Source organism: Orycteropus afer, unplaced genomic scaffold (assembly GCF_000298275.1).
Source record: "Orycteropus afer afer isolate SDZICR_OR568_19922 unplaced genomic scaffold, OryAfe1.0 scaffold00182, whole genome shotgun sequence".
Taxonomy (NCBI): Eukaryota; Metazoa; Chordata; class Mammalia; order Tubulidentata; family Orycteropodidae; genus Orycteropus; species Orycteropus afer.
In genome coordinates, this window is record NW_006921769.1 from 1,648,897 (window position 1) to 1,663,436 (window position 14,540).

At 39.4% G+C, this 14,540-nt stretch overlaps 1 protein-coding gene across 1 annotated transcript in view; it reads left to right on the top strand.

Annotated features, from left to right (window-relative positions):
- L3MBTL3 (L3MBTL histone methyl-lysine binding protein 3) overlaps positions 1 to 14,540 on the top strand; it is a 101,783-nt gene that overhangs the window by 65,642 nt on the left and 21,601 nt on the right. Inside the window, exons 16-17 of the mRNA XM_007947360.1 lie at positions 213 to 315; positions 6,527 to 6,676. Of these exons, the coding sequence (XP_007945551.1) occupies positions 213 to 315; positions 6,527 to 6,676 (253 nt within the window). The remainder of the gene's footprint in view (positions 1 to 212; positions 316 to 6,526; positions 6,677 to 14,540) is intronic.

The following is a 14,540-nucleotide window of genomic DNA, read 5'->3' on the forward strand; positions in this document are numbered from 1 at the left end:
TCTGATGTAGTTATCCTCCATTTTTATATAATACCAATTTTCCCATAATGACCTGGTCTTCAGAACCTAACTATGTCAGTAAGTGAGGAGTGGGTGTTTATGTTTTGATACAAAAATTGAATATTTAGAGATTTTTTTTCCCCTTTCCATATTCTGATTCCAGACATATGACTCTTACAACTGTCTGGTTAAGGTTTTTCCTTTTTTTGTAGGCCCCTTAGAATTAATGGAAGCTTCCGAACACAGTGGCTGCTCAACACCAGGATGTAAAGGGATTGGCCATTTTAAGAGAGCAAGGCATCTGGGCCCTCACAGGTATGTGGTTGCTTCCTCTCACACAGGAACTCGATCAGATAGAGGGTGTTTGTCTCACATACGTGTAAGGTAATGCTTTCCCTGCATTATAAATAGATGTGAAGCTTAATATTTAATTCAGAGCCATACTAAGTGTAGTTACCATGGTGATTATGTAAAAATGAAAGAGAATATCTGTAGCTGAAAATCTTCCTGGGAGAAAATACATTCATAGTTCCTAAAATAGAGTTACTCTAGCTATTTGGCCTTTTCTAAGCAACCCAAGGAGTTTTCAGTATACATAGATTCTGACGTAGTCATTTTGGGTTGACCACTAGTAATGAGAAGAGGATGGTCCTGTTCATATTATTTATTTCATAGGACATGATTACGATTGGATAACTCAACAAATTAAATAATGGAAGATGAGATTGCTGTAGACTAGCAGCAAAGTTACAAAAAACAGATACATACAGTCAAATGGGAGAAAGCATTGATCAGGAAAACATTTTCCAGTGTGTTTCTCTCATCTCCAAATAACTTAAAAAAGAAACCAAATGTGTACATTAGATTCTGGATTTATTGTTTAGATAGTTTTGGAGTCTTTGTACAAATTTAAAACCTTACTGAAACACTAGGAAATTCCTATTACTAAACTAGGATTCTTAAGAAACAAAAATGATACCTGTTTAGGCATATAATTCTAAAAGCTCAAACTTCAAAAGAAATTGGCATTATAAGTGTCCTAGCTACAATTCAATCAGATGATCCAGTAAAAAAAATAAATCTTTGTTTATGTAGTTGGTACAGATTGTGAATCTAGGTCATTCAAAAAATCTGAAGACTGCACTATCTTTTGCTGTAAGAGTTAACAGACATTGCAAAATTGTAATTATTTTCATCTGGGTATAGTTTCCTCTTCTCTAACCTCAAATGCTGCTTGTCTTCCACTTGCTACACTCCTTAGTTTTTCATGAAGCTCAGTATGTTCTAGAATAAAAAGGCTGAGCATAGACAGAATGGTGATTCTCTTTGCAGATAATCATTTAAAAATCCCTTTGGTTTCTTGTATGACTGCAAGCCAAAAGTTACATGATTAATTTAAACTGAGTTAAAAGCCCTACATCTTAGAAATTATTAAATATTGGCTTCTGAAGGTAGCTGGGCTATTTTTCAGATATTATATAAGTCTAAATGCCAAAAGTAATTCAGTAGCTTGCTAAATTTCCACTATATATTCGTAAGTTCATTAGTTCAGTAAATGTTTTTGAAAGAACTTTTATTCCAATAGTAGCAGTCATACATTGAACATTTATTTACTCAGTGCTAGATACTGTTTTAATTGCTTTACATGTATTGGATAATCTTAAAAAAAAAAAAAAACCTGTGAACAAAGAACTATTATTTTCTCCCAATTTTTGATGAAGTTACTGTGGCACTTGAGATATTAAGTAGCATACCTTACTTGACAGCTCAAGACTGGGGAGCTGGGTATGGTACCCATAGATTCTGTGCCCTTGACCACTCCCTTCTGATTCCCCTCTCAAGGCTGCTCCATGAATTAGTCACAGACTCAACCTTCAGAGAACTAATGCAACTATAAATCTTCACATAATTTAATTAAAATATCAGCTGCAAATCATAACTGATGTGCACACTTCACAACCCTAAGACATTCATTAGGCTAAAGGCAGTTTGTTCAAATTGTGAAGTCAAAGAACAAAGAAATGAAAAATAGATAAATACTGACAATATGTTGTTGGGGTGCAATTGGAGATTTTAAAAATTTTAGTCGTCTCCACCAGGAAAATCCCCACAGTATGGCATTCCTGTCAGGAATGCTTTAGGACTGAGTAGACAGGCCTCCCTGTCCCAGCAAACTGGCAGCAGTCAGACCTCCTCCCCAGTAGCCCCAGGCCTTCGTCAGAACCACCTTCCCCAAGTGCACCCTGCACTTCTGGGCAGCATGTGTTCGGGGATGCTGTGTTGTGTTTTTTCAAAAGAAGGGAGAAATTATGGGATTAATCATGGGAGATACTACAAAGAATTATGGTAAAGAAATTCTTTCAATATAATTGGACCCATGAGTAGAGAATTACTCATTTTCTTAGAATGGGAGAGGCAGAAGTAGACCTTATGGCTTAAAAGGCCTGCATTGATAAAGAAGTTTATTTTCTTTTCACTTATAGGCCATATCTAGCAGTTTCTGTTTCATGTACACAATTACTGGTTAACAAGGACTTGAGGAATGAGGGATTCCTCTCAGAGAACCAGTAGAAGGTGTCATCTCCTGCCTGAGGGCTCACTTCTCTCCTGCTCAACACTTTGAACTTAGTCTCCCTACCACCACTGTCCTAGTTACAATGCTGAAAACTTTTTATCTGTCAGGATATTAATCCTTAACAGGCACAGCCTGTTTTCCATTTCATTAGGAGACTTATGGTAGCTGCTGCATCATGGGTATTCTCTAAAAGGTTCATTTCACTGGCACTTACTTTTGTCCTTACTGAGAATGCTGTGTTTAGGAAAACATAATGAGAAAATTCTCTTTGGATTAATTTACCAAGAAACAGCATAAATCAAAACATGCATTCTTCGCTTAGATAACAAGGAAGGTTGCTCTTTTAGCAAGAATAATCAATTTTATGAACATGTAAGCAAAACACTGTTTTGACTAGCATTGCTGTTAGCTTCTCTGAAGATTCAACACTATTTGAATTTGATCTGAGGACTGTTAAAAAGTAAATGTGTCTCAAAGATGAAATGTGTTTTTTTTTTGTTTGTTTTTTTTTTTTAATGTTATCAGTGATCAGTGAGAGGATTAGAGGGTTATGGGTAATACTCTGATCTCTAGGGATAGTCAGTGACCAGATTGCTTAATCCTGTCTTTCTAACAAGGGAACATTAGTATCAGTTGTGCTGGTGTGTTTTCCTTTGTTGATTCATTCGTTTGGCATATGGAGAGGTCAAGGAGTGGAGATGGAATAAAGGACCACTAAAACCGGTCAGCTCTGACTCATGGTGACCCCACATGCATCAGAGGAGAACTGGGCTCCAAAGGGTTTTCAGTGGCTGAAATTTATTTTTTGGAAATAAATCACCGGGTCTTTTTTTGAAGGTACCTCTGGTTGACACAAACTTCCAGCTTTTTGGTTAACAGCTGGGTATATTAAAGGAGCTCTGGTGGTGTAGTGCATGAGGCATCTGGCTATTAACCAGGAAGTCAGTGCTTTAAACTGACAGGTGCTCCGCAGAAGAAAGGTGAGGCAATCTGCTTTTGTAAAGATTTACAGAGTTGGAAACTCAGTGAGGGTCACTATGAGTTTGATTCAACTTGCTGGCAGTGAGTTCAGTTTTTTGGTTTTGAGTGTATTGACCATTTGCAGCTATAGTTATGTGAAAACGGATATTCCACATATTTAGTGCCATCAAAAATCTTTTCTAGGAGAAATTAAGGAAAGAAAAAATATTTCTAATAACCTCTAAAGGATGTTTATATAATCTGTGTAAAGTTTTAAAAAAGTAATGATGCTGGATACTAGGACTGTAAACATTTTAATTAAACCTCTGTCCATCCAGCAAACACTTATTGAGTGCCTGCTTTTTGCTAGACCTTAGGTTAGAAATAGAGACCCTAGTTAAATAGAGGAGAGGGCTTCCATTTCTAAGGAGGCCATAGTCAGGTGTAAACAGATTAGAAGCATGAGCACAAGCATGGAGGCTTGAATGGCAGAATGTGAAGTAGCACTTAGAAGGAAGCATCAATTTGTCCTGAGGGAAGCAGAGTCTTCATAAATGAAAAATAGCATGGAGTTTTTAATGCTATTGTTTATTTTTTGCTGATGTTCTTATATGCAGTGCCTGGTTTATTCTTGGGAGCTCTGGTGGCATAGTGCCTAAGGCCTGTGACTGCTAACCAGAAGGCTGACAGTTCAAACCCACCAGCCACTCCTTGGAAGGAAGGTTGGGCAATCTACTTCTGTAGTGATACCACCTCAGAAACCCAAGGAGGGGTCGCTATGAGTTGAAGGTTGGGCAATCTACTTCTGTAGTGATACTGCCTCAGAAACCCAAGGAGAGGTCACTATGAGTCAGATCTGACTCAGTGGCAGTGAGTTGGGTTTTTTTTTTTGGTTGGGGGTTAAGTATTACTATTCTTCTTCACCTTTTTAAATAGCAGTAATAGGTGACATGGGGAGCTCTGGTAGCGTAGTGCCTAAGGCTCTTGACTGCTAATCAGAAGGCTGGCGGTTCAAACCCACCAGCCCCTCCTTGGAAGGAAGATGGGGCAATCTACATCTGTAGTGATAATTTCCCGGAAACCCAAGGAGGGGGGTCACTATGAGTCGGGGCCGACTTGACAGCACATAACAACAACAACACAATAGGTAACACTAATTGATAATTTCCTATATTCCAGGCACTGTTCTAAGCCTTTACATATATATTATCTCATTTAATGCTTACAGAAACACTAGGGAATAGGCACCGTTCTAATCCCTTTCACAGATGAGAAAACTGAAGTTCAGAGAGGTTAAATGCCCACGATCATACAGTGGCAGAACCAGGATCCAGCCCGGCCTGCATTGTACTCCATCTGTGCTCTGAGCAGCTGGGCTCTCATGCAAAGCACCAGACACATTGCCATCGAGTCAGTTTTGACTCATAATGACCTCCTTTGGGTTCCCAAGGCTTGTAAATCTTTTCGGGAGTAGATTGCTTCATCTTCCTCCCACAGAAAAGCTGGTAGGTTTGAACCACCAACCTCTGGTTAGCAGCCAAATGCCTTACCAATGATAATACCTGCCTGGCGTGTGTGTGTGTGTGTGTGTGTGTTTAAACAAATTTCTGCCATGACATGGGGTGAGAAGATTATGTGAGCTGAAAATGTTGCTTTAGTATTTAAGTAAATGTGTTTATAATTATAATGGTTTAAAAGCTGGCAACAGATGGCAACAGGGAGCAGTGAACAAGGCAGTCCTTCTGCTTTGCCTAGTGAGCTAGACCCGTCTTCCTAGGATAAACAGCCTCCTACCAGGGTCCAAGGGGGTAGTATTGGTATAAGCATATGTGCATATAAATTTGCTAATAAAGTGGAGTACCCCTGCAAAAGTCCATGCAGTAGAGAAGCATACTCCTATGTGAGTCTATCCTCCTGCTTTCTAAGAAAATACATAAAGGTAAAGAGATGTGTGTATGTGTGTGTGTGTACACATTCCTAACATGTTGTCACTGAAAACACGTTGTACATAAGAAACTAGAAATGATGTTAAAGACTATTTAAGAACCTATTCTTTGGAAGAAATTTGATTGGCATTGGTGACGTTTTGCTTCCATACAGATTTCAGCCTTGGAACTCTATGGGGAAGTTCTGCTCTGTCCAGTAGGGTCACTGTGAATAGGAATACACCCAACAGCAATGGGTTTGAGTTTGTTTTTGTGGGGTTTTTTTGGGGGAGGGAGCATTGTTAAATTTATAAAGTACATGTACATTTATAATAAATGTAAGTCACTTTGTATTTATAAATTTTTTCATCACCCTTAATGGAAACTCATTGTCTTTAAGCAATAACTCCCCATTTCCCCCTCCTGTCAACCCCTAGTAACCAGTAATAAACATTAGTCTCTATCTGTGTGAAATATCCTTACAATGAGACATGAAAGACCAGTAAGTGGGCAAAAGTGGAAGAGAAATGAGTTAGATGGGTCAGTGTCCAAGTTGGTGTCTGCCCCTTTATCTCATACACTAGGAGAAGGATTAGCTATAAATCGATACATGAGCTTTCCAGAATATCAGATATGCTACCTGGCCTACAGACAGGAACAGAGGGGCACTAGCTTCCTTTGGAGAACAGGACGTGGAACAAAAGGAAGTAAAGAATCGATGACTACACTAGGCCAAGAGGATCACTGCAGGGAGCAGTGGACTCTTCCTGATCCCTGCCTTGGACCGTACAGAGGGAATCCTGCGTGGCCATTGTTCTGTTCCAAAGATTGCATCATACTGCTTCCTAAAACCTAGTGCGAAGAAATACTTCTCTTTGAATATGCTTAAATTATGTTTTAAAAATAAACTGGTACATGCTATTTGCTTATTTAATTGTACATACATACATACATAAAATATATTCAGTCAGATTTGGGGATTTTATATTCTATAGGCTATCATTTTAATTAGGAGAAGTAAATGTTGTAATGGGAATGTTCTTTTCTTTTTCTTTTAATCTTCTAGTGCTGCCAACTGTCCCTATTCAGAAATCAATTTGAATAAAGACCGTATTTTCCCAGACCGATTAAGTGGTGAGATGCCTCCAGCTAGTCCATCATTTCCAAGAAATAAAAGGACGGACACAAATGAAAGCTCTTCATCTCCTGAAACCAAGTAATTAAAGTGATATTAGTGTTGCTTAAAAGTATTCTGATTGAAAGAAGTCTTCTTATTTTAGATATTTTATGATGTATTATAGTTTGTTAAAACTGTGCCTGATTTAATGTGAAATGACGGTGGGGATCTGTTCTGGTTCCCTAGTGTCTCTCTGACAGGAATATACCACAAATGGGACGGCTTGAAGAAACAGGAGTTTATTCTCTTCCAGTTTGGAGGCTTTAAGTCTGAGTTCAAAGTGTCAGGCTCTAGGGGCTGGATTAAAGCCCCTCAGCCTTGGGCTTCAGCTCTGCCTTTGCTCCCAGCCCACAGAAGCTGGAGGCATTCCTTCACACAGCTGCTGGCTGCTGAGACTGACAAACCCAAGGTCGACAAGGAACAAGACACAGTCCCAATGTTACCAAACCACATGGCAGGCCATTAATTCAAGTCCATTGAAAGTCCCCAGGTTGGCAGAGCATGGCACGCTGCTGAACAATGACACAGCTACATACAGAATTCGAATGTGCCATAAGCTAGAGACTATTCCCAAAGCTGTTTCTTATATATGGGAAGCAGACCACATCCCCAAGGCAGCTACTCAGCTGCTCCAGTAGTTTCCACCATGGAGTTGATTACGAGTCTCACCATGGGGAATAACTACGTTCACCTGCTCAGCTACTCAACCAGGTCCAGCAAGTTAACACACAAACTTAACCACCACAGGATCAGTACTTAGAATTTAAAAAAATTCTGTGGGCAGAGGGTTTATAAAAACATGTCTAAATCAGGCAGGATTTCCTATTATTTGTTCATCTTTATTTGAACTTGTTTTGTGTCAGCAGTTTAGGAATTCCGATCTTTTCCACTGAGCTCTAGTTCACATTTCAAATGAAGTACTCGATATTTATAAAGAACCATCCTTTATTCAAAAAATGACAGACTCCTTGTGAAGAATGGACATTGTTTTGTCTTAATGGTTGCCGTATGCCAAGTACTTTCATAGATATTATTTCATTTAATTGTAAAACTTTGAATTGTACTGTAAACCCAATCATTTAGTTTTGATTTCATTTGTAGAGTTGAGTTAGATTGTTACAACTTCGGAAGATTATTAAGTAAAGACCTAAATTTTGTTAGATAAAGCATTAAGTAAATGGTTTGACTGTTACAGTAGCTGAGGATTCTACTAAAAGCAACTAAATTAGTTGAAGGGTGCCCCTTAGTTTAAAGTTTTGAGAGTTTCATTTATGGAGTGTTATAAAATGTAAGCTAACCGAGTTCTCTGTTTATCTTAATATTTTGTAACTTACATTATTATATTATAGATGAATGAGGGAGACGTTTGAATGATTAACAGTGGTGATGATTTTTTCCCCCAGACTAATGCAATATAAATTCATTTGTGTGCCAAATCATAGCACCCTAAAATGAGGGTATATCTCTTGAAAATTTAACTTTGGCAAATAAAATAGGTACCAATTTACATAGTAGTAATTATAGATACAGAATTGAAATGCAAATCTTCAGTATCAGTGATACAGAAAATATATCAGAGAACAGAAAGCAAGCTATGGAAAGTTTACCTCCTTTCAATAAAACTTTGCTATGTAATGATAAGGAGAAGAACTAATCCTAGATCTCAGGGGACATCTATGTCAAATGACATAACATAATTCATAAAGATAATGTTCTTCATCTAGCTTGGTGAGTAGTTTCTAGGGTCTTAAAAACTTGTGAGTGCCATCTAAGATACTATTGGTCATCTCCCATCTGGAGCAGAGGAGGGTGAAGGAATCCAAGGGAGTCAAGGGACCAGTTAGTCCAAAGAACTAATGGGTCACAGAACCAGAAGAACTATATGGTGCCTACCTGCCACTACCGACCGCTCTGTCCAGGGACACAATTGAAGGTCCTGGTTGTTGTTGTTGTTACGTGCCATCGAGTTGGACCTGACTCATAGCAACCCCTCCTTGGGTTTCTGAGGCAGTATCACTATGGAAGTAGATTGCCCAACCTTCCTTCCAAGTGGGTATGAACCACCAGCCTTCTGGTTAGCAGTCACATGTCTTTGGTACTATGCCACCAGAGCTCCTCACAAAACTCAAGTTCTGAAAAAAGACCAGACTTACTGAAGTGATAGAGACTGGAGGAACACCCTAGACTCTCACCCTGAAATAACCTTTTAATCTGGAACTGAAATCACTCCCAGAGGTGACCTTTCAGTCAAATAATAGATCACAAATAAAATAAATAAGACCCGTGAGGAACGTGCTCCTTAGAACAGTCAGACAAATGGGCAACAGTTGCTCAGAAGCAAAAATGAAAAGGTGAGGAGGGACAGGGAGCCTGGATGGAGAAGGCAAGGCAGAATGGGAGAGGATGCTGACACATAGGAGTAGAAAGCAATTGACTTTCACCTGAAACACAATGAAATGTAAAAATAAACTAATCTACCTTATTTTTTGTACCTTTTTTCCCTTTAACTTTTTATATTGATATAGCATATTAAATAAAAATGAATACCTTTATTTCTCAAATGAAATTCAACCATAACATTTTGCCACATTTGCATGCTTTCTTACATACATAGGCACAGACACAGATACTTCTTTTTCACTTGAACTAGTTAAAAGTATGGTACAGACCTCATGATTTTTCATATCTAAATATTCAGTTATGTAACCTAAGAAGAGGATAATATTTCACAAAATCAGAATATCATAGTCACACATAAGAAGTAAATACACCTACTCCTCACTTGGGGGGAACTCTGGTGGCATAGTGCCTAAGGCTGGCAGTTCAAACCCATCAGCTACTCCGGGGAAGGAAGACGGGGCAATCTATTTCCATAGAGATACCACCTCAGAAACCCAAGGAGGGGCTGCTATGAGTCGGAATCGACTTGCCAGCAGTGAGTTTGAGTTTTTTCTTTCGTTTACAAATCCTCACTTACTGACTGTCTCATCCAACATTTAGCATTTATGACAACAGTTAAAACTCTGCTATTCAGCTATGCACATTAACAAGGTGCAGGCATGTTGGCCATGGCTGCAGAGTTTCCTTCCCTTGATGAGGATCTCCATGGGGCCTCTGGGAAGCTGAGCCATGAAGGACTGGCCTCCTCCATGACATATTCTCTGGGGCCACAGCCTTTGGGTAGACATACAGGCAGCACCTAGCCAGCAGGCACTCTTCAGGGTTCTTAGCTCCTGTGTAGCCATAGGCCCTGCAGCTCATAATTCTGTTTGGTGAGAAAGGAGGAAGGAGACATTGGAGAGTGTCTGGAAGAAATGTGTACAAGTTTACTGACATCCCAGGGAGATGTGAAATTAGCTATGCCTCACTGGGGCCAGGTACACAGCCTGGCTCCCAGCACCCCTGCAGGAAGCCGGAGCCTTAGCAGCTCACCAATCCCAAAGGGCAGAGCAGGCTCCAGGGTTGTGAATGAAAGGCTTGCAGGAGGTCGGAGCGGAACCCTGGAGTAGCTATACAAGGGAAGAAGCTCTGTCCCAGCACAGGAGGCAAGTGAAGTGCTGAAGCTGTGGGCCCTGCAGTCACAAAGCCCAGCTTTCTCCAGCCTTGTCTCTGCCAAACCTCCCCTCCACAGAGGAATAATCCATAAGTGGGCTCATCACAATGATGAGCCCATCAGTAAATCTTAACTGTTATTATTTCTGTGATCATATTTTCTAAATCTAAAAAATTAGATAAATGGTCTGGAAACAAACAAACAAAAAACCCTCCATTTTCACATAACACAGATTTTCACATAACGAGCTGGTCTTTAGAAGCTAACTATGTCGATAAGTGACCTATTAATGCCTTAATGTCATCCAACATCTACTCCATGCTCATATTTTCCCACTTACCACAAAAATGGAACACCAGTCAACCTTTCATCTAACGGTAATTAACATCCATTGCATAATATTGATCATCTAACGCAACGTTTCTTCTATAGTATTTGGCTGACTTGTTTTAATGAAAATCTTTTCTTCTCTCCCTTGATCATTTTTCAATTTTGAGTAATCTATGGACTCTTGGATTTTTTAACATAAGTTTAATATGCTATAATCAGTTACAACCATACATTTTTACATATATATATATATATGTGTGTGTGTGTGTATATATATATATATATATGTATGTGTGTGCATGTATGTATTTTAATGTTTATTGTAGTTCACTACATAGTGCCTAAGGCACTTGACTGCTAACCAGAAGGCTCGCTGTTCAAACCCACCAGTCACTCCTCAGAAGGAAGGTTGGGCAATCTACTTCCATAGTGATACCACCTCGGAAACCCAAGGAGGGGTTGCTATGAGTCGAGTCCAACTTGACAGCAAATAACAACAACAACAGCAGCACAAATTTAGCTAATAGAAGCTCATTCAAACTGATTTCTCTTTGATGACTTTTAAGATGGTTGGTTATAAGTTGGTTGCTTAAGTATAAATAGGATATGCCAGTTAAACATTTGTTCTTTATGCCTAAGAATCTTACAAAACCATCTTGTGGGGAAAGAGTTGTGTGAGGTATCCTTTGAAGAGAGGTGGCATAAGATGGAAGAAATACTACCAGTCTTTTCCAGTTGTTTCAATTTTCAGAATGGGAAAGCAAAGGGAACTGCTTCATGCTCTTTAGAGTTTACTATTAAATTTAGGATAAAATAAAATACTGAATGTCTTTATTGCTGCACTTTTACTAGCACTGTTTCAGTACAGTTTTGGAGAATTTTTTTTCACAGAAATTATAAAAAGCAAAAACAGAACAAAGAGGTTCTTTTGCTTTGTAGGAAAAAAAAACATGTTTTGTAACTTTCTGATGTTTTTAGATACTCTCCTGAAGCTGAAATGTAAGTAAGCATTTCTGTTCATGATGATGTAATTTCTTCATGAAGTGAAGCTGCTCAGAAGGGCTGTCAGTACCTTCTCTCAAGCTTTTACTAACTGTATGGGGTACAAGGCCAGAGCCTCCCCACAACAGAAAAGCAACAGTCAATGTGGATGATTTCCTGGGTTCTTTTATAGTTCTAAATCCATGAAGAAGAGATGAATTTTAATAATGAATGTGACCCATGTTCTGTCTTCTGTTAGCATATGTCTGTGTTTCTTCATGTGATTAAGGAACAAGCCCAGTCATTTTAAGTTTTCTGTGAGTCCATTGCAAATAGTTTATATCTAAGTATTTTCAATTGTGTATACTTTCAACCTGTACCACCCGTGAGTTCATTAATTCTGTTCCTGTAATTATTACAATGTGAGAGAGAGAGAAAAAAGGCTGCCTGAGGCGGGTTCAAAGTTGGAGCCAGCAGCCGGAGGAGGGAACTGGAAGGTAGGAAGAAGAAAGAAAGAAGGCCGCACGAGGCGGGTTCAGAAAGACTTAGGGAGACCAGGAAGTGAGCAGGGTGGTTTGGGAACAGCTAAAGGAGACTAACTTGTCTGTCGGTTTGTCATACTGTGGTGGTTTGCATATTGTGGTGAGGCTGGAGGCTGTGCCACCAGTACTTCAAATGCCAGTAGGGCCACCCATAGTGGACAGATTTCAGTGGAGCTTCCAGGCTAAGACAGACTCGGAAGAAGGAAGAGGTCACCCGCTTCACAAAGAATTGGCCAGTGAAAACCTTATGAATAGCCATGAAACACTATCTGATATATTACTGGAAAACTTTATGAATAGCCCTGAAACATTATCTGATATAGTGCTGGACAATGAGTCCCTCAGATCAGAAGGTACTCAAAATATGACTGGGGAAGATCTGACTCCTCAAAGTAAAGAGAACCTTAATGATATGGATGGAGTAAAGCTTTCTGAACCTCCATTTGCTGATGTGGCATGACTCAGAATGGGAAAAAACAGCTGCAAACATCCATTAATAATCAGAACATGGAATGTATGAAGTATGAATGTAGGAAAACTGGAAGTTGTCAGAAATGAAAGGGAAGGCATAAAGATCAATACCCTAGGCATTAGTGAACTTCAAAACGGACTGGTTTTGGCCATTTTGAATCAGACAACAATATGATCTACTATGCTGAAAATGACAAATTGAACAGGAATGGTGTGGCATTCATCATCATAAAGAATGAAATGTGCAAAGACCCGGAGTTAGAAAACCAAAAGGGAAGAACATGCTCGGCATTTCTCAAGCTGAAAGAACTGATGAAAAAATTTAATCCCTGAGTTGTAATATTGAAAGATTCTGTGGGCAAAATATTGAATGATGCAGGAAACATCAAAAGAAGATGGGAGGAATACACAGAGTCACTGTGCCAAAAAAGAATTGGTCCATGTTCATCCATTTTAAGAGGTGACATGATCAAGAACCAGTGGTGTTGAGGTAGGAAGTCGAAGCTGCACTGAATGGTGAAAAACAGTGCTCCAGGAATTGATGGAATACCCATTGAGATGTTTCAACAAACAGATGCCCCACTAGAGCCACTCGCTCGGCTATGCCAAGAGATTTAGAAGACAGCTAACTGGCCATCTGACTGGGAGAAATCCATATTTGTACCCATTCCAAAGAAAAGCGATCCCACAGAATGTGGAAATTATCAAACAATATCATTAATATCACATGCAAGTAAAATATTGCTGAAGAAAATTCAAAAATGGTTGCAGCAGTATATTGACAGAGAACTTCCAAAAGTGCCAGCTGGATTCAGGAGAGGACATGGAACAAGGGATATCATTGCTGATGTCAGATGAGTCTTGGCTTAAAGCAAAGAATACCAGAAAGATGTTTACTTGTGTTTTATTGACGATGCAAAACTCTTTGATTGTATGGATCACAAAAAATTATGGATAACATTGAGAAGAATGGGAATTCCAGAACACTTAATTGTGCTCATGAGGGACCTTCCCATAGAGAAGGAGGCTGTCATTCAAACAGAACAAGGGAATACTGTAGATTAAAGGCTACAGTCTGTAATATGGATTACATCTCAACGTAAAGAAAACGAAAATCCTCACAATTAGACCAATAAACAGCATCACAATAATTGGAGATAAGATTGAAGTTGTCAAAGATTTCATATTACCTGGTTCCACAATCAACACCATTGGAAGTAGCAGCCAAGAAAACAGATGACGCATTGCACTAGCAAATCTGCAAAAGACCTCTTCAAAGTACTCAAGAGCCAAGATATCTCTTTGAAAACTAAGGTGTGCCTACCTCAAGCCATGGTATTTTCAGTCACCTCATATGTGTATATGAGAGCTGGACAATGAATAAGGAAGGCCCAGGAAGAGCTGATGTTTTTTGAATTGTGGTGTTGGTGAAAGTACCATGGACTGCCAGAAGAACTAACAAATCTGTCCTGAAATAAGTGCAGCCAGAATGCTCATTGGAAGTGAGAATGGCCAGACTTTGTCTGATATTCTTTGGTCATGTTATGAGAAGGTACCCTGGAGAAGATATCATGCTCATTGGAAGTGAGAATGGCCAGACTTTGTCTGATATTCTTTGGTCATGTTATGAGAAGGAACCCTGGAGAAGATATCATGCTTGGTAAAGTGGAGGGTCAATGTAAAAGGGGATGTCCTGAACGAGATGGATTGATACAGTGGCTACAACTATGTGCTCAGGTGTAGCAAGGATTGTGAGGCTGGCGCAGGACCGGGCAGTGTTTCTGTCATACATAGGGTCACTATGATTTGGAGCCAACTTCACGGCACCTAACAACAACAACAGTTTAGGTAGAAATGTCCTTTTCCAGTTAGCCATTCATTCATCAGAAGGTTATGGAGAGACTGTTGTGTCTGGTGTCCTCTCTAAGGACAGACTGAAGAGTGGCAGCTCATCCCCCTCAGTGCCTTCCTGGCCACAAGATGGTGAAGCAGAGGTTCAGAAAGTCAGTAGAATAGTTTTTCCTGG